Source organism: Electrophorus electricus, chromosome 14 (genome assembly GCF_013358815.1).
Source record: "Electrophorus electricus isolate fEleEle1 chromosome 14, fEleEle1.pri, whole genome shotgun sequence".
NCBI lineage: Eukaryota > Metazoa > Chordata > Actinopteri > Gymnotiformes > Gymnotidae > Electrophorus > Electrophorus electricus.
Genome location: NC_049548.1, coordinates 4781154 through 4805938, shown reverse-complemented (window position 1 = coordinate 4805938; position 24785 = coordinate 4781154). Strand labels below are relative to the sequence as shown.

The 24785-nt window shown below is 41.5% G+C and overlaps 2 protein-coding genes across 2 annotated transcripts; one reads left to right on the top strand and one right to left on the bottom strand.

Moving 5' to 3' along the window:
- Positions 1-383: 383 nt before the first annotated feature.
- Positions 384-11072, top strand: osbpl7 (oxysterol binding protein-like 7). The gene is made up of 21 exons (XM_027020637.2): positions 384-497; positions 865-1008; positions 1171-1224; positions 1317-1430; positions 1578-1733; positions 3897-4029; positions 5532-5650; positions 5775-5858; positions 6533-6683; positions 7258-7391; positions 7571-7660; positions 7855-8005; positions 8174-8463; positions 8619-8756; positions 8838-8901; positions 8989-9067; positions 9159-9303; positions 9625-9775; positions 9987-10113; positions 10290-10412; positions 10522-11072. Exons 1-21 carry the CDS (start codon positions 408-410, stop codon positions 10628-10630), a joined length of 2646 nt encoding a protein of 881 aa, XP_026876438.2. The 5' UTR covers positions 384-407; the 3' UTR covers positions 10631-11072.
- A 55-nt stretch (positions 11073-11127) lies between these two features.
- On the bottom strand, positions 11128-24618 carry tbx21 (T-box transcription factor 21). Its single transcript, XM_027020638.2, has 6 exons — positions 23769-24618; positions 16404-16558; positions 15847-15968; positions 15517-15675; positions 15131-15192; positions 11128-14789 (listed from the first exon to the last, which is right to left on the bottom strand). The coding sequence occupies exons 1-6, from the start codon at positions 24314-24316 to the stop codon at positions 13994-13996; spliced, it is 1842 nt and encodes a 613-aa protein (XP_026876439.2). The 5' UTR covers positions 24317-24618; the 3' UTR covers positions 11128-13993.
- Between the last annotated feature and the right edge of the window lie 167 nt (positions 24619-24785).

Genomic DNA, 24785 nt, shown 5'->3' with positions numbered 1-24785 from the left:
AAGGTCTTTTCACATCTTAACGTGACTGTTTGTCAGGTGTACTTGAGGTACCAATCAGCACACGTTCATTCTAGAAGCTTACTGTTTATTGTTTATAGGTAGCTGAACAGTAAGACTGGTCCCCACGAAGTCCTGACTGTGTGGATGCACAATTACTTTGACTCTTCATGTCACTGTGCATCACTGCACACCTTTAGTTTGGCATCATAGAGAAAAGCTTTGGTCAAAAAAGAAAGTGAAAAGATGCTGTGGATATGTAATATTCATGCTTTTTAGACATGCGATCCTTGACACTAAGCATCTAGCAGCGCATACATTTACTCAGAGTTCCACCAAGAATATGTACAGAAGTGTACATATTCAGTATGGAGCCCAATGTATCCTCACTGGACCGTATCAAATCCCGGATGTGTGGACCAGACCAGACACCTGCTGGATGGCATAGGCCTGCCCACTCCAGGAGCAGGAGCACTTCCTCCTCCAGCCACTCACGACAGGTGTGTTTATTTAACATTGTCAGGCACAGTTACACTTGACTTCTAATTGGTTACTAAATAATGGCACAGAGAAGAACAGATGAATAATTATGTTTAGTCATGACATACAGGAAACCTGTTGGTCAAGCTCAGTCTACCTCTGATAAGAAACCTAAAGCTAAACAAGTCTTAACAACTCCTACATACTTGCTTTGCCTTTCACTGACATTTGTATGCATGGTAGGACAGATCTGTTACATTCAACAGAGCTGATATTGTGCCTTTTTTATAAATATTGCACTTGGATATTCTGATATAACTACTTTTTACCATTTTTCATCTTGTGCCATATAGAGTTTGAGTACTTCTTTCGTTCCTTAACCCTCAGAAAGTAAAGGTCTGGGAGGTAATGGAGGATTTACGGATGGATAAAAGTGCCAGTGAAGAGACCAGACATGATGTGAGTTATCCAAGCATCTGTGAAGGATACCTGATGAAGAAAAGAAAATGGCCTCTCAAAGGCTGGCACAAGGTTAATACATTCTTAAACTGTCATATATATATACTCCTTTTTAATTATGACAAATGTGGGTTTTAAATTCCAGTTAGTTGCCATACTTGTGTTAGTCTGTTTTGCTTATAAGCGTGGTCTAAGAATTATAACTGATTAGTGATTGCAATGCTTCTTAAACAGAGATACTTTGTGTTGGAAAAAGGGATACTTCGATATTCAAAAAATCAATATGATGTAAGTGTATCTGTATTTTTTATCAACTCATTTTAAACTTCAGAGCTACTTCATACTCATGTTTACCATCCAGAACTTCCTCTATCCAACAGAATTCTAAGGGAAAACTACGTGGGTCAGTGGATGTCAGTCTCGCAGTGATGTCAGTAAACAAAAAGGCAAGACGTATTGACTTAGATACTGGACACATTCTCTATCACATCATGGTAAGCTGTTTTATTTCATAATATCTATTTATCTTGATGGGCCTTTTGAGATACCATGTTATTCAAATGCATTTAAGAATTTGGAGTGAAATGCACTTGATCTGGTGCATTTCTTTAATTTGATTTTATCTTCTGATTCTTATCAAGGCAAAGAGCCATGATCTCTTCTACATGTGGGTGAACAAACTCAGTATCCATCGCATGTATAAGAGGAATGAGGTGGCATTTATTCACAATGGCTTCCTGCAAGCTCTTTCTCAGGACAGAAATACAGCTCAAAGAAAGAATTCCATGCAAGAAGTGGTGAGCCACTATGATAACTATGAGTTCCGTTGTCCCTCCTGAGTATAGGCAATTGAACATTTCATATAGTCTTCTCCAGTTAGTTGTAAAGACTGCTATTTTGTAAAGACTATTATTTTGTAGCTGGTGGGATGCCAGTTTAGTCTTGTACTGGTATTATGGAAAATTTACATTGACTGTATATTCTAAGTTCCATGAGCCCGTAAAAACACATAACAAAGCTATAACTAAGACCGGACCCCAGGGGAAAGTTTTGTGTGTCTAACTGTGGTTGTGCTTGGGGACTAATGTTCCAGTCTCCCGGCTTTGCAATAAATCCCTTATCTCAATAAATCCCTTATCTCCTGCCGCAGTATCAAAACTCTGGATTTTGTGTCACCTTTTCGGCTCTTTCTCAATCCTCTCCTCTTTCTTTTTTCCTCAACTTTGTTGTCCAGATGAAATTCTGTCTCTTCATAATGACACTATCTCTAAAGTCTAGACAGGTTTCTTCAGGTTGTTCCGCTCAACAGTTCATTATTGGGCTTTGTGCTTTAAAAACTACAGGTTGGCATCTTGAGTATTGTTACAAGAAAACTGGCCTCTCTGTTTATTGAGTATCATACATTGATCATATGCATAAATACAGTGTTACTTTATGCTGCCTTCTCAGTTTATCTATCATCTCTTGTTTTTCTTTAATTCCTCAAAGATAACATCAATAATAGCTTTCATTTCCCTTCAGCCACCTCAAAACCTGATGCTAGTCATATGCTTCTTAACTCAGTTGCTGAATCTGTCTACCTTCTCTCTCACTGATTACTCTCTCAAAATTGGATGTAGGAGGTAAATCTGATTCATTTATATGTGTACCTGATCTTTGATTCACATCTCTCAACTTAAAAAGCACCTCTTTTTTGATCTGTTCCCATCTGTCACTTCATCAGTTCATTGTTTTTGGTTCTGCCCTGCATGCCATTTAAAACGCCTGCTGTGATCTACATTCTTAAAAAAAACTGGTCTTGATATTACCGTTCTGGAAAACCACTGACAGAACTTGAACCCCCCCTTCACAGCTCATGGAAAGAGCTGTGGCTTCTCAGCTACAATCTTTGTTATCTTTGTTATAACAATCTGAACCTTTCCAAAACTGAGTATTTCGATTTAAGTGTGGCATTTGGTAGTGTAAATCATAACAGTCTTTTCTCATCTGTCTGCTAATATGATATTTCTGGCACTATTCTAAATTAAGAGATAAACAAATTAAATTAACCTCTTAGATTACTAATATTTTTCAGTTGTCCTAAATCTTCCACTGACAGCTTTCAGTGCTTGCCTCATGTCCTTTGTCCTCTTCTTTTCATTATTCATGGTTTGCTTCTTGGTCAGTTCTTTCATTGTCATGCTCTTAATTTTCATTGTTATGCTAATGATATTCAGATTTATTCTTCAAAAGCTCTACCATCCTTCTTTAGTGGATGTATTTTAACTTTCTGGAACTGAACCCCAGTAAAAGTAAAATTGAAACTGGACTTATTGGCCTAAAATCCATAGTAAAACATTCTCTGGCTTGAAACATAATGTAGATGTAGTGTCTGTTAAACCTTCTTCAGTAGCACAATAGTTCACAGTTTAGATGTAATGTATGAGCCCTCTTTCTTATAAAACTCAAATTGGGCTTTTGGCTAAAAATGCTTTCTTCCATCTTTATAATATTTCATGATTAATTAGAGAGATGGATATATCCTTGTCCATGATATCATATCATCCCATCTTGACTATTGTAACTTGCATTATTGCTGTGCCTGACAAATCCTTATGTCAGTATCTAAACTTTGCATCTTGAATTCATTTTTATTCCAAAAAGTCTGTTTACTTCACCGCTGTCTTCTATCAGTTACACTGGCTGCCTGTTTCATGAAACATGTAGTTTTAAGCCTTCCTACCAGCCTATAAAATCCTCTATAGCCCCCCCCTCTCCAGCTGAGATTCTTCACTCCTTCTCCCCTGCATAAACTCTCAGTGATTCTTATATTGGACTCCTGGCTTGCCCAAAATTCAGACTGGTCACTGTTGGAAGCAGATCTTTTAGTGTCTTAGTTCCCAAATTATTATTATTATTATTATTATTATTATTATTATTATTAAGTATCCCATCCAAATTTTTACCCTTCATTATTCCAGAGTGTGTCTATCTCTTCCTCGAATGATGTGCCAGCTCAGACTGCAAAGATATCATCTGCCAACCCTGAAATTAATGAGGCTAAAGTGTCTGCCTGGCTGCAGCAGACACAGGATCCAGACAACTGCACTCAAGGTGTTTTATATTTATATAAAAGTGTATACATATATGTATCTACTGAAGTGCAGTGCTATACGGTGCTATATAAACACTAGACATACCAACTCCTTAATTAAAGGCAGCGTTGCTACAGTGTTACTACTATGAGTACTTCTGAATAAGGAGTAGTGTTATTACTAATCCAGCCAGCAGTCCTGTGGTTAATAGTTGGATGGCAATAGATTGACTGTAACCTCTAAATGTATGTTATACATAAAAGATGTGGTACATATGGCCTCATGTACTGAACTCATCAGCCAATTCATTAGACACACTTCCATTGTCACTTTACACTTTATTTATATGTGCAACTACCAAGTATACAACTACAGACTATAGCCATTTGTTATCATACGACTCCTGTCTATTGTGTCCATCGCTGGTCAGTTTATGACCACAGGTGCAACATTAACCAGATAACGTGGGAGGTGGAGCATTCGCAATTCACGAACACGAACACGAACACAGTGTCAACGGTGTGACAGTCTGCCACGAGCCAGTACAGAATCAGGCACTTGTGAACAACGAGGTTTGTTCTATTTACAAAAGGGTCATCCAGATATAGAGTGGTATAACAAGCAGAGGTCAGTATCTGCAGTGTTGGCAGCCAGAACTTATGGAATAGACAAAATGATAAATGGCAAAACAGTCCAGAGTGTAGAAAATCAGAGGACAGTGCAACAGGGCAAACAAAACAGGTTGAAAATCAGAGAGAGAGAGCGAGTACACCGTTGATACTCATGGAAATACTTCACAAGGGACATGGGGAAATGATGATGGACATGTGAACGGGCAGTTTTCACAGGAGGCAGATCTGGTGAGAGTGTTATGATTAGAGGAGCTGAACTGATTGACAGGGGAGCTGGCAACAGGTGAATGTTGGGAGATGGATTTTGGGATAGAAAGCATGACACAGTGACTGTTGCACTAGCACACATTTATCAAGCACTGCAGTATTGCCGGGTTTCTGTGTGTGTCAGTATCAATATTGGGTTGAGAAATATCCAACCAATAGCAATCCTGTGGTTAGAAACTGACCATTGCAGTGGAGCCAGGAGATGGCAAGCACATATATACAGCAGCACATGGGTTACACACTCTAATTGTATCCTTACAGGGCAGGTGTTTCTAATAAAGTTGCTGGTCAGGATACGGTGTTGGGAAAATGTTAAAATCACACAGCAAAACTCTTTTGAAGCCCTATGGTGTTCTTTATGACTACAATGGCTATGTTTTCTTCGTCAGCTGAAGCAAGAAGACATAATTGAGGCCAATGCTCAGCTGACAGACATGTTTCCACAATACTGTATATAGAATATACAATAGCAGACAGTCAAAAATTTGACAGGTTGAAGAAAGGTGTAACAAAATGAAACAAAACATAAAAAGGTGCAAAGCAATGTTAGAACACCCCATGCGGTTTGGGTAGCTTTGATTTGAGCTCAGCTACTTGCTGTCCTCTCTGTGTTACTGTCCAGAGTTGAACCGCTGTCAGACAGACCTGAGTGATCTGAAGCTACTCGTCCAGAAGCTGCATTCCTTGGACTCGGGCCAGGCTGCCAATAATGGAGAGCTTCAGAGGATCCACAGCATGCAGGTCAGGATGCAAGGTTCCCTGGCTTCACAAAACTCTTTTATTTTGCTGGTGGTTGGGTTAATTTTTTATAATGACATTATGCTACATAGCAGCCCTCTCATCAAACTCTATGGTTAACCCACAGAATCTTTCACTTGAAAAGCCCAAGAAGAAATATGGCAAGATATGGGGCCACAATCGCACACTTTCTCGGGACACTCTAGGGATGGTGAGTCTGCTCTATAAATGCTTTCAGTTTGTTGTTTGGATTACGGTTTATATATGGCCATCAGTGTTTTAACCAAAGTGACTCCTTTTGTATTCAATGATGTGTCTTGGTTTCAAACATGTCTGTTGTTTTGTTTAACCTACTGTAGAAACATTTTTATTTGTGTTGTTAATAATAATAATAATAATAATATTAATAGTAATAAATAAATAAATTAGTAATTGTCTTATTAATAATAATAATAATAATAATAATAATAATATTAATAAAAGGTTTTATAATAAAAACTCTTAATAGTGAAGTGCTTTTTTGCTTTAAGACACTGAATAGGATTACTAAATCAGATCAAACTCATCAAGGTTTTTCATGTTCTACAAAGATGAATTAGGTAAAAACAATCAACGTCCTGCTTCTAAACACCTTACCTCCCTATTTGGGTAGAAGTCCCTGTTTTCTTTCCACTGGAGTTTGCATGTTGCACGTGTGGATTTCCTTTAGGTACTCTGGTTTAAGAAGTGTGTGAGGTTGGCATCACTAAATTGGCCCAGTGTGAGTGGGTGTGGTGTGTGTGTCTGTGAGCATGTGTCCTGTGGTGGATCGGTGCCATCTTGAGGGTTGGCTTGGTCAAAACATGCCCTTTCTCTCTTTCCCCTGAGTTCTCTTTTCTTCTCCAGTTTTCATCCAAACATTTAAGTGCTTCGTCCCATCTGGGTACTTCTGTGCCCTCCATTCCTGACTCCATCTCCTCCCAGCTGGCTCCACCAGTGTCCAGCTCTTTTGAGAGCCAGAAGCTCTTCCAGGACATCTGCACCATGTCCCAAAGATGTGAGGAACAATCTTACTTCAACCGACATACATAGTGATAGAAATGCCGGGGGGGGGGGGGGGGGGGGCGATGGGCAGCCGCAACTGCCACTTCACTACTGAGTTCCACTTCCTAAAACAGATTGATTTTATGTTACCCCAGCGTCTATCACTGTAGATTGGAAGAAAACAGATTGATTTTATGTTACCCCAGCGTCTATCACTGTAGATTGGAAGAAAACAGATTGATTTTATGTTATCCCAGCGTCTATCACTGTAGATTGGAAGAAAACAGATTGATTTTATGTTACCCCAGCGTCTATCACTGTAGATTGGAAGAAAACAGATTGATTTTATGTTACCCCAGCGTCTATCACTGTAGATTGGATAAAACAGATTGATTTTATGTTACCCCAGCGTCTATCACTGTAGATTGGATAAAACAGATTGATTTTATGTTACCCCAGCGTCTATCACTGTAGATTGGATAAAACTATCTTACTCCAGTTATATGTTCTCCCGGAACCAACTGATGAGTGCCAGTAATCCCTAAAGTAGAGGAAAAGGTGATGAATTTGTCCTCTCTCCAACACAGTGCAGATGTCTCTGAGTGCTGTGCACGAGGCCCTGTCTCAGGAATACCATCGGATTCAGGAGGCCTGGACCAGTGGCGAGCTTCGCCAGAACACTTCTGTTCAGATCAACAACCTCTGTACCACCCTCACTGAGGTGAGGCTACCAGAGGATCCTCCACAGTGTGATGTTTTCTCAACAGCATCCAAGGGATCCTTTGATATGACACATGCTGGCATGGCTCTTGCAATGCACTCTGCATGCTCTTTGTAACAATGTATGCAACATGCTGTTGTCCTCCTTAATTATGTGGAAGTATATATGTGTATTTTCAGTTAGATATGCAGTCCCACCAAACACAAATCCACTCACGGTCAGAGTGCTCTGACTCTGAGGAATCCTTCCACACTGTGACGCTGAGAAAGGTGTGTCCAACTCCACCCTGAAATTTTTATCCGAGCCTAATCCTATTTGCTCTTTATCAGCCACCACCTCACCCCAAACAAGCTCTTTACAGGTGGCTGGGTTTCACTTATTTAATCTCTGTGCTTGCCACATTTCTTTTTACTACTCCTTTCCTGATGGCTTCTTTCCTGACTCTCCTGTGCTTGTTCTGCAGTCTGTACGCCGTTCCTCTTCGTTCACACCCTCGGTGGCAGACTCAACGGCTGAGTACTTTGACGCGTGCAATGACATCCATCGCACCGAGGCATCAGACGAGTCGGGCTTGAGCGATGCCTCTAGTGCCTCAGAGCCAGACGAGGATCGTGGTTAGTAGCCATGCTGATGCCTCTTATGTATTTACATGAATTGACATCTGTCTATTATAATCTTGTCACGGGCCCATTAAGAAAAAGGTTTCAAATGGCCTGTTATTTTTAGATTAGGATTTTTAATTTTTAAAAAATATTAAAACTTGTGACGGGGTGACCTCGCAGCCACTGCAGCGTGGAAATACCGAGCCAGCCTGTCTAAGGCGCCTACAAAGCTGCGGCAGGGCCAGTGGAGCACGAGCCGTCGCACCAGTCTGCTCGCCACCTGCCCTGACAACAGCCACGTGGGCCTCATCTCCATCCTCTACAATAACATTGGAAAGGACCTGTCCCTTGTGTCCATGCCCGTGGTCCTGAACGAGCCTGTCAACCTGATCCAGAGGCTCTGTGAAGAGCTTGAGTACTCAGAGCTACTGGATACAGCCAACGAAACTGATGACCCCTACCAAAGAATGGTAATGGTCACTTAGACTCACCATGATGATTAATGCTGACTGCAGTGGTAGGGTTATGATGTATAATTTAGCTTGGGAAGTTTGTACAGATTTTGATCACTGTTGCTGGTGCATGCAATAGATGCTGTCAATTGAGTTTTCTTTGGTGTGTTTAGGTATACATTGCGGCCTTTGCCATCTCTGGCTATGGTACAGCTCAATACCGTAACCGCTATAAGCCTTTTAATCCAGTCCTGGGAGAGACGTTTGAGTGTGTAAGGGAAGACAGAGGTTTCCGTTACATCGGTGAACAAGTAAGTGGCTGTTCCAGCAAATCTCACATTTGAGAGATCTGTCACTGAGCTCTCTCTCATTCACTACTGCTCTGTCTATAGGTTAGCCATCATCCACCCATCTCTGCTTGCCATGCTGTCTCTGAAAACTTTTGCTTTTGGCAGGGTAGGTCCCATAACAGTCTTAAGTAGTTTACAGTATAAAATATCTGATTGTCACTTTGTGCTAGGTTATCCTTATTTCTGTACACAGACCAGAGATGGAGGAATAGATTCTGGGGAAAGTCTTTGGAGATAATTCCAACTGGAATGGTGAATGTCACTCTACCAAAGTGAGAGGCCACCACCCTTTAATATTGGCCTAATGGTATTTTAATGGTCAGACAGTTGAATGCAAAACTCTGGTCTTTGGTGTGCCCTCAGGTATGGAGATCATTACGAGTGGAACAAAGTGGTGACATGCGTCCAAAATGTTCTGAGTCAGCAGCGCTACTTAGAGCACTATGGAGAGGTCGTAATCAGGAACCTGAACAACTCTCTCTGCACCTGTAATATCACATTTGTTAAGGTGAGAGTGATTATGTTGGTGGTAGTTGTTAAGGTACTTGACTTGTAATCGGAAGGTTGCTGGTTCAAGCCCCACCACTGCCCACTTGCCACTGTTGGGCTCCTGAGCAAGACCCTTAACCCTCAATTGCTCAAGTTGTATTCAGTCATAATCATAAGTCGCTTTGGATAAAAGCGTCAGCTAAATGCTGTAAATGTAATGTGAATTCTGTGGATGAGACAGTCCTTTGATTCTTTTGCCAAGAGGTGTCAGTGTGTACAAAGTTTATACATGACAAATCTATCTCTTTCTCTCTCTCATACTCTCTCCTTCTTCTCTCAGTCCCGCTACTGGGGCTCAGATACAAATAAAAATGCAGTTCAAGGTCAAGTACTTGACCAGAGTGGCAATGTTGTGCACCGATTTGGTGGATTTTGGCATGAGGGAATCTTCTGCGATACACTGCCCAACCCACAGTGTATTTGGAAGCCACGTAAGTACTGTTTAGCTTGTATATGTTCCATTATCATTATTAATATAAGAGTACTTAGACCTTTCTTGTTTGGTTCTGTGGGCTGGAAGGCAGTTATCTCTTATAGAGTTTCTCTTATTATAGCCCCAATAACCATGCCTGTGATAGTGGAACCTTCACTGTTCTTCACTTGTTTTTATCAGTGAGTAAATGTATGTGTGCTGTCTTGCAGACCTTCAGCCTAAGGACTATAACCTCTACTATGGGTTCTCTAGCTTTGCTATGGAAATGAATGAGCTGACCCCTGACCTTACACCTCTGCTGCCCCTCACAGACACGCGACTACGTCCGGACCAGAGGTTAGGATGTCGATCTATAGGCACTCACCTGGCTTTTTGAAGGCAGAAACATGGTGCTGAAACTCTTTTTAAGTGCCTACTTGGACAGAGTGCTTGTTGCTCCTTGACACTCGTAGAGGGCAGTGTTGGTCACACTGCTCACACCTGAATGTGCTGTGTGCTGTCATTGATGTCAGGCTGCTGGAGGAAGGGGAGGTGAAGGAAGCAGACAAGAAGAAAGACGAGGTGGAAGAAAAGCAGAGAGCGCGAAGGAAACTTCTGGCCAAGAAAGGAGAGGAACACATCCCTCGATTCTTCAGGTGACAGAAGTGCTTATGTTCCAAGTCCCTGAAATCATTATTTTAAACAAAAAGGAATTGTGATACTAAGTGTTCTATTTTATTTTATTTTATTTTTTTGCTTATGTAGGAAATCTGTTGATGATGCTGGTAGAGAAGTATGGCTGACAAATGGAACTTACTGGAAGCTCAGAGAAAATCCTGGATTCAGGAAAATTAAAACCTTGGAACTTTGGTGAATCTTAGAAAAAAACAACTGAGACTGAGACTGTCTTAACTATAAAATATTCTTTGACTTTTGTAAAGCTTACATGAACCTGAACATGAAGCAGACTGTGGAGCATGAATGAACTGCCCAGGATCCACACTGGATGGATAATGGATAATGCTTTTCTCATTAAAAAAATTGGTGTCCCCCTTTCTCACCGCAGAAGCATTCAAGCTCTTCCCTTTCTTAATGAAGAACATTTCCACCTCATGGTGGAAGACAATTCATGTCAGTTTGCCTTCTCCCCCCAAATGCTTATGTACTAGTAACACCAATGAAACACAATATGTGGGATTCATGTGTTTCCCATTAGTGCTTCCAGTATGTGTGTATGCCTCATGTTGTTAGTGCATATCATTATAGTAATTGAAAAGCAATTTATGGTTATTATAAACAAAACATAACAGTGATGGCAGTGCAACATTTTTTTAACCAAATGCAACATCTACAAGGATACAAGGTGCACAGTGAAAACTGACATATTTAAGCTTTTATTACATTAAGAAAAATTCAGATACAATATTTCAGTCTGTACAATTATTTTCTTCTGCATTTCTGCTCTGCAGTCAATGAGCTCCACTGGGCATCTTTAAGATGTTGAAGGAATTTCATCCTCATTTTCACTTAGGTCAGAGCATCTTTAAAAATAATATTTTTGTTACTTTCTGTTCAGCAGAAAAGACTAGATGCACAAGTCCCAAGTTGACATGATTCCACTGGAACACAATATAAATATACTCTATAAACAATCTGATACTGTAATGGTATGTCTGATTGTGAGAGGCAAGTCATTTATTTTATATCATAATCTTGGGGACGATGATTGAGGAAAAGAAATCCTCAGACATTATGACTCAGTAAGGAATTAAATGTCCACTAGAGGTCACCTAAAGCCTAGAATGTCTTATAGTACACCTCTGCCAGTATTCTCAGCGTGCAGCAATGTAACACAGGCTTAAATGCATGTTCAGGAATAAAAAAAGAATGTCAATGACAGATTTTTTAAATTAATATTGATACATTTTATAATTGCACTTGAAATGACTAACAATTCACCAACAGTAAAGATAAGATCAAAGCCACTAATTGCTTGTAGGTTAACACTTAAAATCTCAAGTATTTAATTCAGAAACAATAAACAAGGCATGTTCCTAAAAATAATTAATTGTCCTTTCTGCTTATCATCATGGAGCTCATATTCATATTCACTGGCACACAATCACCCTGAGCTTAATATCTAACCATAGCTTTACAACCCTACAACACTGTGATTGTCCTCTTGATTGCATTGCTAGTATTTGGTTGTGCACAGAAATGAATATAATCTTCTTCCATGTTAAGGTAAGCAAAGCCACATCCATGGCTTTGAAGGTCTGTGACCACAGACTGAAACTTTGACTTTCCATTAGTTCATAAAAAACAAACAAACAAACAAACAAAAACAAAACAAAACTGCAGCTTCATAAAAACATGTTTTAAGCATTTCTTTTTTATCTAAGGGACATCCTTGGCAAGGGCAGTCTTTTTAAAAGATTTTAAAAAGACTGCAGAGTTCAATTGCTGACAGGTTTGTTCAAAAGCTCTGTTTGTGTGGAAGCATGTGTGTCAGAGACAGATAGCGAGTGTGTAAATGTGTGAGAGTTTGTGTGTGGGTTCATGTGTTAGTGTGTGACTGTGTGCACATACAGTAAAGCATTATCTGTGGCTTCCTGTGTTAATCACATCAAATGAATATATCAATGAACTATACCCATGAAAGATAAACAGTGTCTTCCTCTGTTGTGTGCTTTGTTTTTCTCCATAGTTGGTGAGGTAGCATTCTGCAGGCTCCCTCCAGCCTTTTGTGCTGGTGGGCTGTTGCCCACTGGGCTGCCAAAGGTCATTCTCACCTTCAGAAGTCTACAGACCCTCAGAGGTTATGACTCAGCGCTCATTCTTCCTCCATGTCATGGAGATTACGGGGACTGTCTATATGCCTCTGTGTCCAGTCGTCAGGACGCCCCTGTCATATGTGCATTTTTCCACGGTGTCTATCTGCATTGTGTCTTTCATGATGTGCTGTGAGAACTCCAAGACATGTTGCTTTTGCATAAAAAATGCTCTTATGAGGATAATCAAAATTACATTGAAGTATTAGTCTTTAGTTTGTAAATATTATTATATCTATTACAATACATGTTGTGTAAAGGGATTGTTTGTTTTGTTTGGTACAATAAAGTGAAATGCAAATGTTCAGCAAAGTTTTCAAACTACAGAAACACCTAAAGTTAAAAGAAATAAACATGCTTGGGCATTGAACTTTGAACACCTCTGCCTCTCCTTCTTCCTTTCTTCCGTTCTCTCGCTCTGCTTCTCTTTCTCTGGTCCCCCCTCTCTCTCCTCATTGCGTGCTTGGTGAGTGGGTTTAATGTGCTTGCTGATCATGGTCTTTAGCTATACAGGGACGCAGGCATTTCTGGACTGATTTAAAATCTTCTGCTGTCTGCGGCAGATCCAGAGGTTTTGATTGAACGTTTCAAAATTATACCTTAATTCAACTGATTCTTTGTTCCTCTTATAAATAAATCCTCTTTCATTTATGAAGTGATGTATTAGAAATGTATTTACAGCGGTAGTACAGGTTTGTTGAGGTATGTTCAACAACTGTGTTTGAAGCATGATTTAGCAGAGAGGGAGCGTGGAAGGTGAACAGGAAGATAAGGTTCAGTGAAACATCTGCTGACGTCTCTGAGCACAAATCTATTGTTTCCCCTAAAATTGCTAGACAATCTCTTACATAACCCTCATTACTCATTTAGAGTAGTGAGGAAAAACGTTCTCAAAACATAAATATGTCATCTGTATATACTATATGTTAAATCTGAAGGAGTTGTGTGTTTGTATGCATGTTTGTGTGTAAGTTGAAGAAAAGTGGGCAGGTCACTTGAGAGGGTGTCAGTAGGTGTGGAAACTCCTTAAACTGCTGCAGCTTCTTAATACAGCAGATGTGTGTTTTTGTGTGGGTGTGTGTCTCCAGGCCAGTGTTTCAGCCACTTTATCTGGATTCCTCACCCTGTCTGACACCAACCTTCAGAACATCTCTGCCTGACCTTTTCCCTCACACAGCATGGCAAACACCAGGGGCAGTTCAGCTGTAACACAAATGGGCTCAGAGGACCAGTGGCACCAGTGCTATAGTTCTGTGTAGGCTCTTTTTGTCCCGTGTTGTCCCCTTTCCAGAGTCCTTCAGAGCTCAGGCCCAGACATGTGCTATAGCTCTGTGGCTGGAGAGCTGGGCTGAACTGGGCTGAACTGGGCTGAACTGGGCCATAGCTGTGCAGGAGGCTGATGGCTCTCAGTGGGTGTAGAAGCCATAGTAGCCTGCATCGCTGCTACTGTCCTTCTCGCAGGCCTCGCTGCTGCGGTTGGGTGGGGAATTCTCCGTGCTGGAGGTGTAGGGCGACACTCGTCTTTTCTTGCTCTCGCCTCCCTCAAACAGGCCTGAGTCGGCTGAGTCCACCGATTTGACAGAGGGCACCTCCACCCATGGCTCCTCTGCGGCTTCCTTCACCTTATCCTGATTCAGGGGCAGCCTCAGGGGTTCCAGGAGCGATGGGGGAGGCTGGAGGTGAGAGTTCACGACCGTGGGAGAGGACGACGTGGCTGGCGAGGACACAGGGCGGAACCAACCGAGGCCCGCCGGCGCCTTCCCGGGGTGGGGGTGCCCGAGATACTGTGGTGATGGCCTGCTTGGGTTCCAGGTGGCCGGGCTGGCGCTGGACACAGGTCCAGCACCGAATGGTCCGTCAGGGTAATAGCTCAGCGGGTGGTGGGGCGACGTCTGCAGGGAGAAAGGCTTGTACAGATTGTTGCCAGAGTAGTCGCCCTCGAAAGAGTTAAAGTCCAGACGGTTGGTGGGCACCCCCTGCTGGCTGGAGAGATACCAGCGGCCATGGGGGCTGGCGGCTGGGTCTTTGAGGCCCTGTTGGGCCATGCTGGCAGACTCACGGGTGTAGAAGCGGCTATGTTGCAGAGGACTCATATACTGCTCGAGTGGGTAAGGTTGGTGGGGGTAGCAGCTGCCTGACATGAGCTGCTGGCCTTCCGTCGGGGAGGGCGTGAGCCGGTCCGCATCAGGCGGCGTGTAGAGTCTGCATGGCAACATCAAAGGTCAAATGTCAAATTCAACTGACAAAACCCCTGCAGAGGTGTTAACTACAAATATCTCATCAGGCTCAGGGGCACCGGGTGAACTCTGAATGAAAAAAAAATAACTTTGAATACAGTGTTTAGTGATTATATACACAAAGTATAACTATTTTATGTGTAGTATGGTTTAATCTTAAAAAGAAAGTTCTAATATATATGTTCAAAGATTGTCATAAAAGGTTTAACGAGGCCCCAAGAAGAAGAATTGAGTGTTTTTATATGAAATTCAGCCTTTATGTATTTTGTTGTTGTTGTTGTTTGTTTGTTTATTGGGGGTACTTACGTGTCATAATTGTCTCTGAAACCTTTGGCGAAAGGGTTATGGTCAATTTTCAGCTGAGTGATCTGTACAAGAAAGGGCAGGGGCAGAGCATTGGGGAGAGGGGCGAAGGTGAGGCTGGGAGACCACTGTTAGTGGGACATGACTGATCAAAATCTTACTCCTAAACTTCTAAATTATTCTATAACCATCACATATATCCAGGGCTCTGAAATGCAATTTATTCAACTAAGAACAGTGACCTAATCAGCCTTGACCTGCCCTGTGTAGAAGCACCTTGCATCAGGTCTTATCTGTGGTCAACTTCTGGGTGTGATCTGACTAAAAGAAAGCCTGAAACCAGCAGGCTGTGGAGAGGCATGCGGGTGGAGGGGGACGAGGTGACTCACGTCTGCGTTTTGGTAGGCTGTGACAGCAATGAACTGGGTCTCGGGGAAGGTGAATGTCTGCGCTTTAGAGCTGAGGAAGGGGTCTTCCGTTCCGTCGTCCTTCACCTCCACTATGTGCAGGCGGGGCTGATACTTATGGAGAGACTGCAACACTATCATCTGGGTGGGAGATTGAGCCGTAGGCAGCTAGATGGAGTTAACGCGACCCATGCATGTTTTGTGTTCTCACTTTTAAAGTAAGTTCTCTTCCCTGCATTTAAATGGAAGCTCTAGGTCACAGCGTAATTCTGAATGCTCCAGCCAATTTCGTGTAACTAAGAAAGTTGGTACCTGTGCCACATTGTTGGAACTGCCCTTGTTGTTGGTGAGTTTCAATTTGCCAAATGAGACCTCCTGCCTCATCCAGTGATTTCCAGTGTTGGGCGAGTCAGGATGCATATACATCCTGTTTCCTGTGCCAAAGAATCAGACATTTTTACCATGTCGACTACCAAATGTATCAATCTTTTACATCCCTTACCATCAAATATTTACACTTCTTAATGGGTTTCTTAGTGGATTTGTCTGCATAGTTGAAAGGCCAAATATGATAACATGGCACAGAATGGAAACTTGGCTTTGAGCAGTTAGTGCAGTTTCCTATGCAGTGCAGAGCTAAACTGCAGCAACTGCTGCCAAGCTCCAGCACCCAGCCACAGTGGCACGTCCGCCTGCATGGGTTTCTGATTGTGGTGTGACATGAGAGATATTTTTCTCATAGCCACAGTAGTCACAGCACTGAGAAGTGGGGCTTTTTATTTGCACACCGATACTCTCAATGCAAGAAACAACAAAAAACAGAAAAGGTAGATACAGGGTAGCAATGAATGCAGAGGTTTGCTGGGTACCTGGCATGTTTCCCTCTGCTTTACCACACTGCACCCACTTGCCTCCCTGGTACCTCCAGTGGTGTTGGTCAGCCAGAACCACATCCACGTACACGTTGTAGTGAGCTGACGGCTCCAGGGTGGTGATGTTGAAGTTGAGGAAGGGGAACATCCTCCTGTTCAGAGAAGGGACACAGAACCAAAGGCAGGAGTTGTCAGGTAGAACGAGACGCTTCTGATGAATACTGCTCGCCGGAGCACCCATGACCACATGAATTTGACAAGGCCATGACACTTTTTTCAGGAAACACTGATAACGAAAATCCTTCAGGTGCTGAAGTGAATTGCCAGTGTCAGCATGACAATAAGAAACAGGAATGTACAGCAGCCCTAAAGAGAATGAATACCTGATCCTGTTGCATGTATGGCAATGTGTTATTCATACAGATGTTTTCTTACATCAGTGTATCATCAAAGCCCTAGCTTGAAAATGTTTAAACTGAGTGTGAGTGTGTGTGTCCATGTGCCTGCATTTGTGTGTGTGAGTGTGGTGTTTTTGAAGCCCTCTGAGATGGAGACATTCGGAGGAAGAGCAGGGCAGGGTATAGGTGATTTTTTAAAATTATGTCTGTTTACAGAAGCCGTGGATAGTAGAAGTTGCTGATTACTGTAGCCTTACATGCATAGCAGACTTTGACTATGGGGGATTTCATCAAGAGGACGTAACTCAGAGGACACTATATCTCCAAGCAATGAGGGAAAGCGTCACATGTAGGAACACCTAATCACACACATGCAGCACAATACAACCGTTGCAAGGTTTTCAGGCTTAGCAAACAAATATTTAGTACTGTTGTATTTTACAAGCAGTGGTGTAATAAAAGCACCTTGTGAATGCATTTACATTTAAAGTAACTCTTGCTTGCTCATTCGACACAGTGGTGTCACGTATGTATAAAGTCTGTGTGTGATAAACACCATGGCAACTGGTGGAACAATAAGACAACAGCGACATTTGGCACATCCTCTTACACGCGAGCCAATGGACAGCTATGGCCTGTTTTCTATCACGCTGTAGAGACATTGTGTTCTGTAAAAGGATTGCTTTCACCACATGGCAACTGATCATTCATGAAGTGGCATGGGATCATGCTCTGCTGCTCACGCATACATTTGCACCTCATTCTTATCTTCCTGTCAGGCATGAGATTCAAAGTAATCTCATTGGTGGCTGTATTTCATTCTGTGAAATTCTGCGAACCCTTATTCACAGAAATATTTGCTAAAAGGGTTTAGGATTTGAATATGTTCTGAACATTCTTCACTCTCCTTTCTGGTCTCCAAGGCTGTGTAATGCTTACAGGGCACCTATAGATGAACACATATTGAGTGAGGTGGATGTTGTAGTCAGGTCCTATTTGTTCAACAGTACCTAGAAGACCATGAAGAAAGAGCATTCTATGCATCTGTCACATTCAAGCTTTATACGTGTAGAACTAGTACCTATTCAAACCTCACCATAGTGTGTTTGAGATAACAATATTAGCAATTCATGACTTATGACACAGAGTGACAGTATAGCCTCCAAGAGCAAGTATTATAAATAATCCTGTTATTGTACATGCATACTGGGTGGTAGTAGAAATTGGTTATGTATTTCCATTCATGAATTATCAGGGTTGAACGAATAGGCTTAATTTACACAAGGTTAAAAAAACATTTACTCGTAGTACTAAGATCTTATCCCACTGATACGTGATGTGCTTGATGATAACCTGTCATCAGTCTGACAGCCCAAGCTGCTGATGAAAAGCCATCATTTTTGGATGGAGAACTGGCACTGAAAAGCACCGTGGCGCTGAAGACGGAGACTGTGAGCACTTTCTTCTTCCATATCAGCTATCAATATAAGTGAGAACAGAAACCAGAGTCTCTGAGGCTTGACTCTGTACCAGTTTACTCTCTCTGCCCCCTCAATCTGATTTACAACCAGAAAGCATTTAGCTATCACTTCCCTCCCCACTCTGAACTCCATAGTTTGTCATACTTATCTAAAATAGACGATTTATAAGAAATCAGTACTTGCTCAGGGGGAACATATGGGTTTACCACAGAGAAGTACGTTTTAAATGAGTAGGAGGCTCAGGTTTACTATGACAAAAATCAAAAATGGTTAATCTATGGAAACTTCTTTGCGACTTGACTCAGTGGCAGAGTCAAAGCTCTGCCAGTAGGTGGTTGCCAAACACAGATTTGCCTTCACTGCTGTCTAGGACACTAGTGTGCTCAAAAAGTACATTTCTAATCATTTCTGTGCATCTGATGGTTGTTTTCTTCATTGTGTAGGTGTAATTTTTGTGTGTGTATACACATGCATTTTTGAGGCACGTAAGTATGAAATGAAACTTAAAAAGATTAAACATGACAGAGAAATACAGCATGCTATGAAACTGACCACTTCCTTTTAAAGGTGAGAAAGTGCACAGTGAGTCAGAAAGATGGCAAAAGCAGATAGATAAAAAGATAAACAGAGGAAAGAGAATAAAGGAAGATTAAAGATAGAGTGAAATGTGTATGTGTGTGCATTTGTGCGCGGGTGTGTGTGTGTGTTTGTGCGTGTGTGTGTGTGTGTGAGAGAGAGAGAGAGAGAGAGAAAGAGAAAGCGAGAAAAGCAGAGATGTGAGGCAGAAGATATCTGAGTGACTGGAGTGACTGGATATTCTGTGAGGAAAAGGCTTTTCTGCTTGAGTGCACTCACTGATTCACCAGGACAGGAGTTCAGGTCCAGTTTATGTCACTGCACGTACACTTTATCATCTGCGACGAAACCATGCCAGTCTGCAGCTGCTGGTGGACACGGCCAGGTTTTAAGGCTTGACTCTAGAGAAAGCCCCACCTGCTTTGGCCCTTTTGCCTATCATATTGTTCTTGGTTCTTGTGCACTTAATATCACATCTGATGGGTGTGGCTCTGGTACAGAATTCAGTGTGCTATACATACACAATGTTTGTCAGGGATTACACCCATGTGGTGAGATTAGAAACCACTTAACAAATACTGATGGTGGAGCGGTGACACTGTAAATGCATCTTTTCTGTTGAAAAACAGAGTGAACTCAGCAACCACAGTTACATCCCTTATAACAGACAATCCCTTTGATCTCGATGTTCTTTTACTGAACTGGATCTGCCACATGTCATTCGCATCTATCATTGCTGCTCCACTGGATTCTCCTTGAGGTGTATACACATATACACACACACACACACAAAAAAAGAATAACGGGTCTTTAGACGAGCAGCCAGCAGTCCTCCACTTATGGGGAACGGTGCTGCAGAGTTCTGCCTGCTTGCAGCATGACTCCGACGTCTCCATACCACCATCAACAGCTGAACAGGAAGTGACATGTTCAAAAAAAAAAAAGATAGAGCAAATGCAAACATCTAAAATAGACAGAAATATCCCCCTGCCTTTGTAGAACAGGACACAGTGTACAATTGGTACAGATTTCTTAGCATTGCGCCAGATGAAGTCATGGTAGCCTTATACTGTTTATAATAAGCAAATATGTTACCCAATATGTAATATAAATAACAGAAAAGACAGAGGATGCCTAACATCAGGCCACTGCATTAATATTCACTGGATGACTGCTGTAAAAGTTCTGCTGTAAGGTCTTTACAAACATTTTTTGCTGTCTCATTGCACTTGGTACATTAGATTGCTTGATGGGCATTATACGAATCATGGACAACCTTCTGCTCTGCTTTACTTGGATGATAAAAACTTTCTTATTTTTGCTAAGACATACACACAAGTGGCACCACTAACTTTGTTTGTGAAGCTGTTTAATTGCAGTTTCACACAGTAAACACTACATTAAATATAGCATCAAACAGCACAGGAATATGGTAAAAGTCGTAATCTAACTGTGTGCATTGATTAAACTTGAGGCATCTACGCAACTGCTCACCTAAGCATGGAGAACCCCCCCCCCCCCCCAGCATTGAATTAACACCTATAGTGTTCAGTTCAGTCTTTGCAGTGTACCTGCAAATTTTCAAATGCTCTTCAGGCTCATTCAGACATTTAATTTTCAATTGTACAATGTAAATTTGCTGAAGTGAAGAAAAGGTATTTTACTCTGACTTTGACCAGAGATTCGTGTAGACCTCTCAGAAGAGGGAATTGCAAACTACAAAGAAGCTACTGAATCACAAATCCAGGAAGAGCACCAGGAACCCATATCTATATATATATGGTACCTATCTAACTTTAATTCAAACATATCCTTCGATAGGAGTACTTTAAAATGAAATAATATATTTAATAGTTCTGCCAGAGGATGAAAAAATTAAGTGTTTTTCATTTTTTTATTTGATAAACATCATGGTCCCAGTAAGTTGATCTTTTGATAAATTTATCTCCACATGCATATACTTCCTTTGGTGCTTTCCATCCATGAAGTCTGGCTATTATTCCTGAGCTCACACAGAGCATCTTTAATCAAGCTGGCACGGTCACAGAGAGTGAGGCTTAGTGTCAGACATGATATTAGAGAAACCATGGGCAGTTTTAGAGGAGAACTTGAAAAGGCTGAAGACCTTTGCTCTCGTCTCAAGCTCTGGGCTGTACAGCGCATTTCAAAGCTTGGACTCAGACTACATCTTACCGCACTTCTGAGGAAACCTGCCTCATTGCACAGAGTACCAGACCAGAGGAGACAGAGCAAAGAAAGAGAAAGACAGAGCGTGAGTGGAAAAAAAACCCCCTTTCCTTCGTTTCCTGCACATCAAAGCTACCTCCACTGATGTGCATGGCGATCAGAGCTCCATCCTGCCCCTAGCCTTGTCTCCACCACCTCCACCCCTCTCTTCCTCCTCCTATGGCAGTATTAGGTGAGCTGGGTTGCTTGTTTGTGTAGACACCCACACCTTCCAAACCTTATTATGTACAATTTTGCACATTGCTGGCCTAAGTTTGCCTGGGGCCAGAACATGGAGGGGAAAAATTGTGAAATGTAAATGCAAAATTTACAGTATGGCTGTATTGTGCAGGCTGATCAGAAATGAAACAGGCCAGCCCAAAGTTCACTTTAAGGACACTATAATAATCTAGACACATCGAAAATATCAACAAAATCTAGAGAATAACTCACCACAAATCACAAATATGTTAGATCTGAGGTTTTATTCTGCTCTGTACCTAAGGGGATTGACAGGTCTAAATGACGTTACTTGTAATACACGAGTGCCTTGGGGTTTTTCTCTATTTTGAAGTATTTGTCATTGTGAATCTCCAGTGAATCTTGCTTCTGTGTTTATCTTCTAGTATTAAGGTTGCAGAGAATGTTGCAGTAATGCTTTGTTTTTGAACAGCCACTGTTGTAATCATCTTCATGCTCAAATTAATTTCTTCTCTCACTCTCTGACTAGCAGATTCAGAATGTGTGTGTGTGTGCATGTGTGTGTGTGATGTTTGTGTGGTGTGATGTTTGTGTGCATTGTAGGTGTAGATCTATTAATTACTTTAATCATATGAGTGGGGCAACTATCACTGCAATGTCATTTTCCTCAAGGTCTCAAGCCATCTGCCAGTATAAGTTACATCAAAAAGTGTGTATTCACTTATATGCTTGCTGCATGCACCCTCCCCCAAATGCACACACACACACACACACACACACACGCACACACACACACGCACACACACACACACACACACGCACACACACACACACACACACACACACACACACACACACACACACACGCAAACACAAGTTAGCTTGCAATCTTATGTGCATCATTATATTCATTGGGAATTCACATGAAAATAAATAGGTATTAAAAGATTATTAACTTAAAATGCTGCCAGACACATTTAAGATCCACATACTAACATTTTTATATGAGAAACCCAGTGTGCATTTTAAAATTGTACCTTTGCACTTTTTGCCAGATGTCATGTTATGACATCCAGACACTTAGAAAGCGATTAGTACATTGTCAAAATGTTTCCAGTCTTTCCATTTTTTAAATGGAGAACAGGAATAAAATGTTAAAAGGCCTAAAATACAACTGTAGCTTATTTTATAAACTGATTCTCTTTTTTAATCATCATTATCATGGCGCACTTATTTTTACTGAACATTCTTTGTATGGTTAAGGAAAATGAATTACTGATTACTTATTTGATTATTGACACAGGTCACCAGAGGACAACACAGGTTCTACTAGTGCCAAAGCTACTTGTAGAAATATCTAAGAGATGTTTTTAAGTTTAATATTTTCAGGAAGGAACAAGGTTTTTGGCCTGTTTATCTTCATCACATGAACCAGTTTAATAGGTTGACATACTTTTGTATGCATAAAGACCCAGGCCTACTCTAGACAACTATATAACGCGGTAAATTTACAAAAAACTTTAAAACCATCAAAAGGTTAACTTTTTTTTTTTCTAGCGCAAAATAGACGAATTTAGCCATACACGAATATTGTAGGAAAATGTAGTTTTAAAAGTCAACGCCAGCTGGATATGTTGCATATTTATTAGATTAATAAATCTAATGGGTAGAAGTAATGCTCGTTGACCTACTGTTATCTTTGTAATCGTGTTCCTCTCTCAGGCGAATTTGTGTTATATCTTTCTTTTTCTCTCCTTTAATTGTTTATTGTTGCATCTGCGTTAAGTTCTCAAGTTCTGAAACGACAACACAATATTCTGCCTGTTCGCCGCCTGAACGTTAGAGCGTAACTCTACAGAGCATCATACAACAGACTTTATTCTTTTCACGTTTCCATTTTATTTTTAAAAGTGTGTAAACAGAGATATTTATGTCACCTTTTCAGCCACGTTTCAAATTAAGGATGATGCAGCTGTTTTATGGCGACCATCTACATATAAACGTTTGTGTATCCCGACAATAAACAAGTCAAGAAACACTTGGCCTAAATAACCTCTTTCGTTTCCCTATTTTCATCTCTCTTAATTAGACTTCTAAATTTAAGAGGCCCCACACAGCGGCTCGATTTCCTCCTATCCACATGCTTCAGCTGGCACACAAGGCTTTATTCACTGGGCATCCCGCAAGCGATTTCTTCCTTGCAGAACCTTAAATTACACTTGACGTGAATGCGCTGCACTAAGTATAGGCTACTGCTGCCATCCTACGATACGCGCAACCTTCCTTAATAAATCCATGCTAAAGCTGAACATCACTTGTGTGGATGACTAACTTCTGGATGTCATGTTGATAAAACCCTTTACTCCAAGCAGCAGTTATGCACAGTTCCACACTAGACAAGACGACACGCGCTCTGTAATGTTACAAGGCTGCAAGCTTGTAAACTTCATGTACGACCGGGTTTCGCTTAGCCTACTTACCTCCCCTGTTTTGTAATGATCATCTCAGTTTGGTATTTGTGAAACTTTGCCCACAGCGGGTAATTGTTCAGGAGGACCTGCGTTTTCCCGCACACCTGTACACCAGGTAAAGAATACAGTGGTGCGCGTGGATACCCATGCTGAAAGTGTGTGGGATAACTGTCCGCGCCGCCTGTGTATATTTCTTTACTGCTCGGTGAATATCCGTCTGCCCCCGTCGGCACATACGCCTGTCCTGTCCCGCTCCTGGTGGGCGGCCGAACACTGCTAAAATGACAGTTACTGAGTGGAGCTGGGGAGAAAAATCTTCCCGTCTGCGCTCCGAATCCGGCGACACTCTGATCTGCGTGGTATGGTAGTGGCAAATTGTCCTGTCCGTTTTGAACAGAATCTTGATAATAAAACCTGGGGTCTTGGATACCCATTTTGAAGTCCGTTAGCTCCTTGCTTCGGTGAAGGTGACCGCTCACATCGACGTCTTTTGCGAAACTTTGCGCGTCAGTTCCATTCAACATATTGAGATAAAAATTACCACCTATGCCGCCCATTTGCAGCCCTGGTCTGAGCGTACGTGCAGAATCATAGGTTGACTGGTTGTCTTCTATACCAACTAAAATAAATTTCCTTGAAAAAAAACTTTCATGTAAATGACTAAAAGCAAAGGGAACTCTTTACTAACTTTGCGTAGCAAAAGCTTCCGACTTCTGAGAACTGGTCCTGCCTAGGTTACAGATGAAATACGACTAGTCCCATTTTAAAAATGCCCAATATTAGAGGAATACTGGATTGATATAATTACACTGGATATATCTTTGTAATATTTTTTTAGTTCAGAATGAGCCCTTCGGAATCAAACACATGAAGCGTCTCAGCCTATGATATATACATATCTCGACTAGTAATTGGAAAGGAGGCGGGACTCAAGCGCGAGCTGGACGGTGATAGGGTTGATATTTGAGCACGGTCCTTCCCCTATTTCCCCTAGCTCGAGCGCGTGCGACTTGGGAGAAATTAAAA

Coding starts and splice junctions, on each gene's coding strand:
- osbpl7 (XM_027020637.2), top strand. CDS start 408: ATGTGTGGACCAGACCAGACACCTGCTGGATGGCATAGGCCTGCCCAC. Junction 5,651..5,774: donor AGAGGATCCACAGCATGCAG/GTCAGGATGCAA, acceptor GTTAACCCACAG/AATCTTTCACTTGAAAAGCC. Junction 6,684..7,257: donor CTGCACCATGTCCCAAAGAT/GTGAGGAACAAT, acceptor TCTCCAACACAG/TGCAGATGTCTCTGAGTGCT.
- tbx21 (XM_027020638.2), bottom strand. CDS start 24,316: ATGGGCGGCATAGGTGGTAATTTTTATCTCAATATGTTGAATGGAACT. Junction 15,969..16,403: donor AGCAGAGGGAAACATGCCAG/GTACCCAGCAAA, acceptor TCTTTGGCACAG/GAAACAGGATGTATATGCAT. Junction 14,790..15,130: donor TTCAGAGACAATTATGACAC/GTAAGTACCCCC, acceptor GTTGCCATGCAG/ACTCTACACGCCGCCTGATG.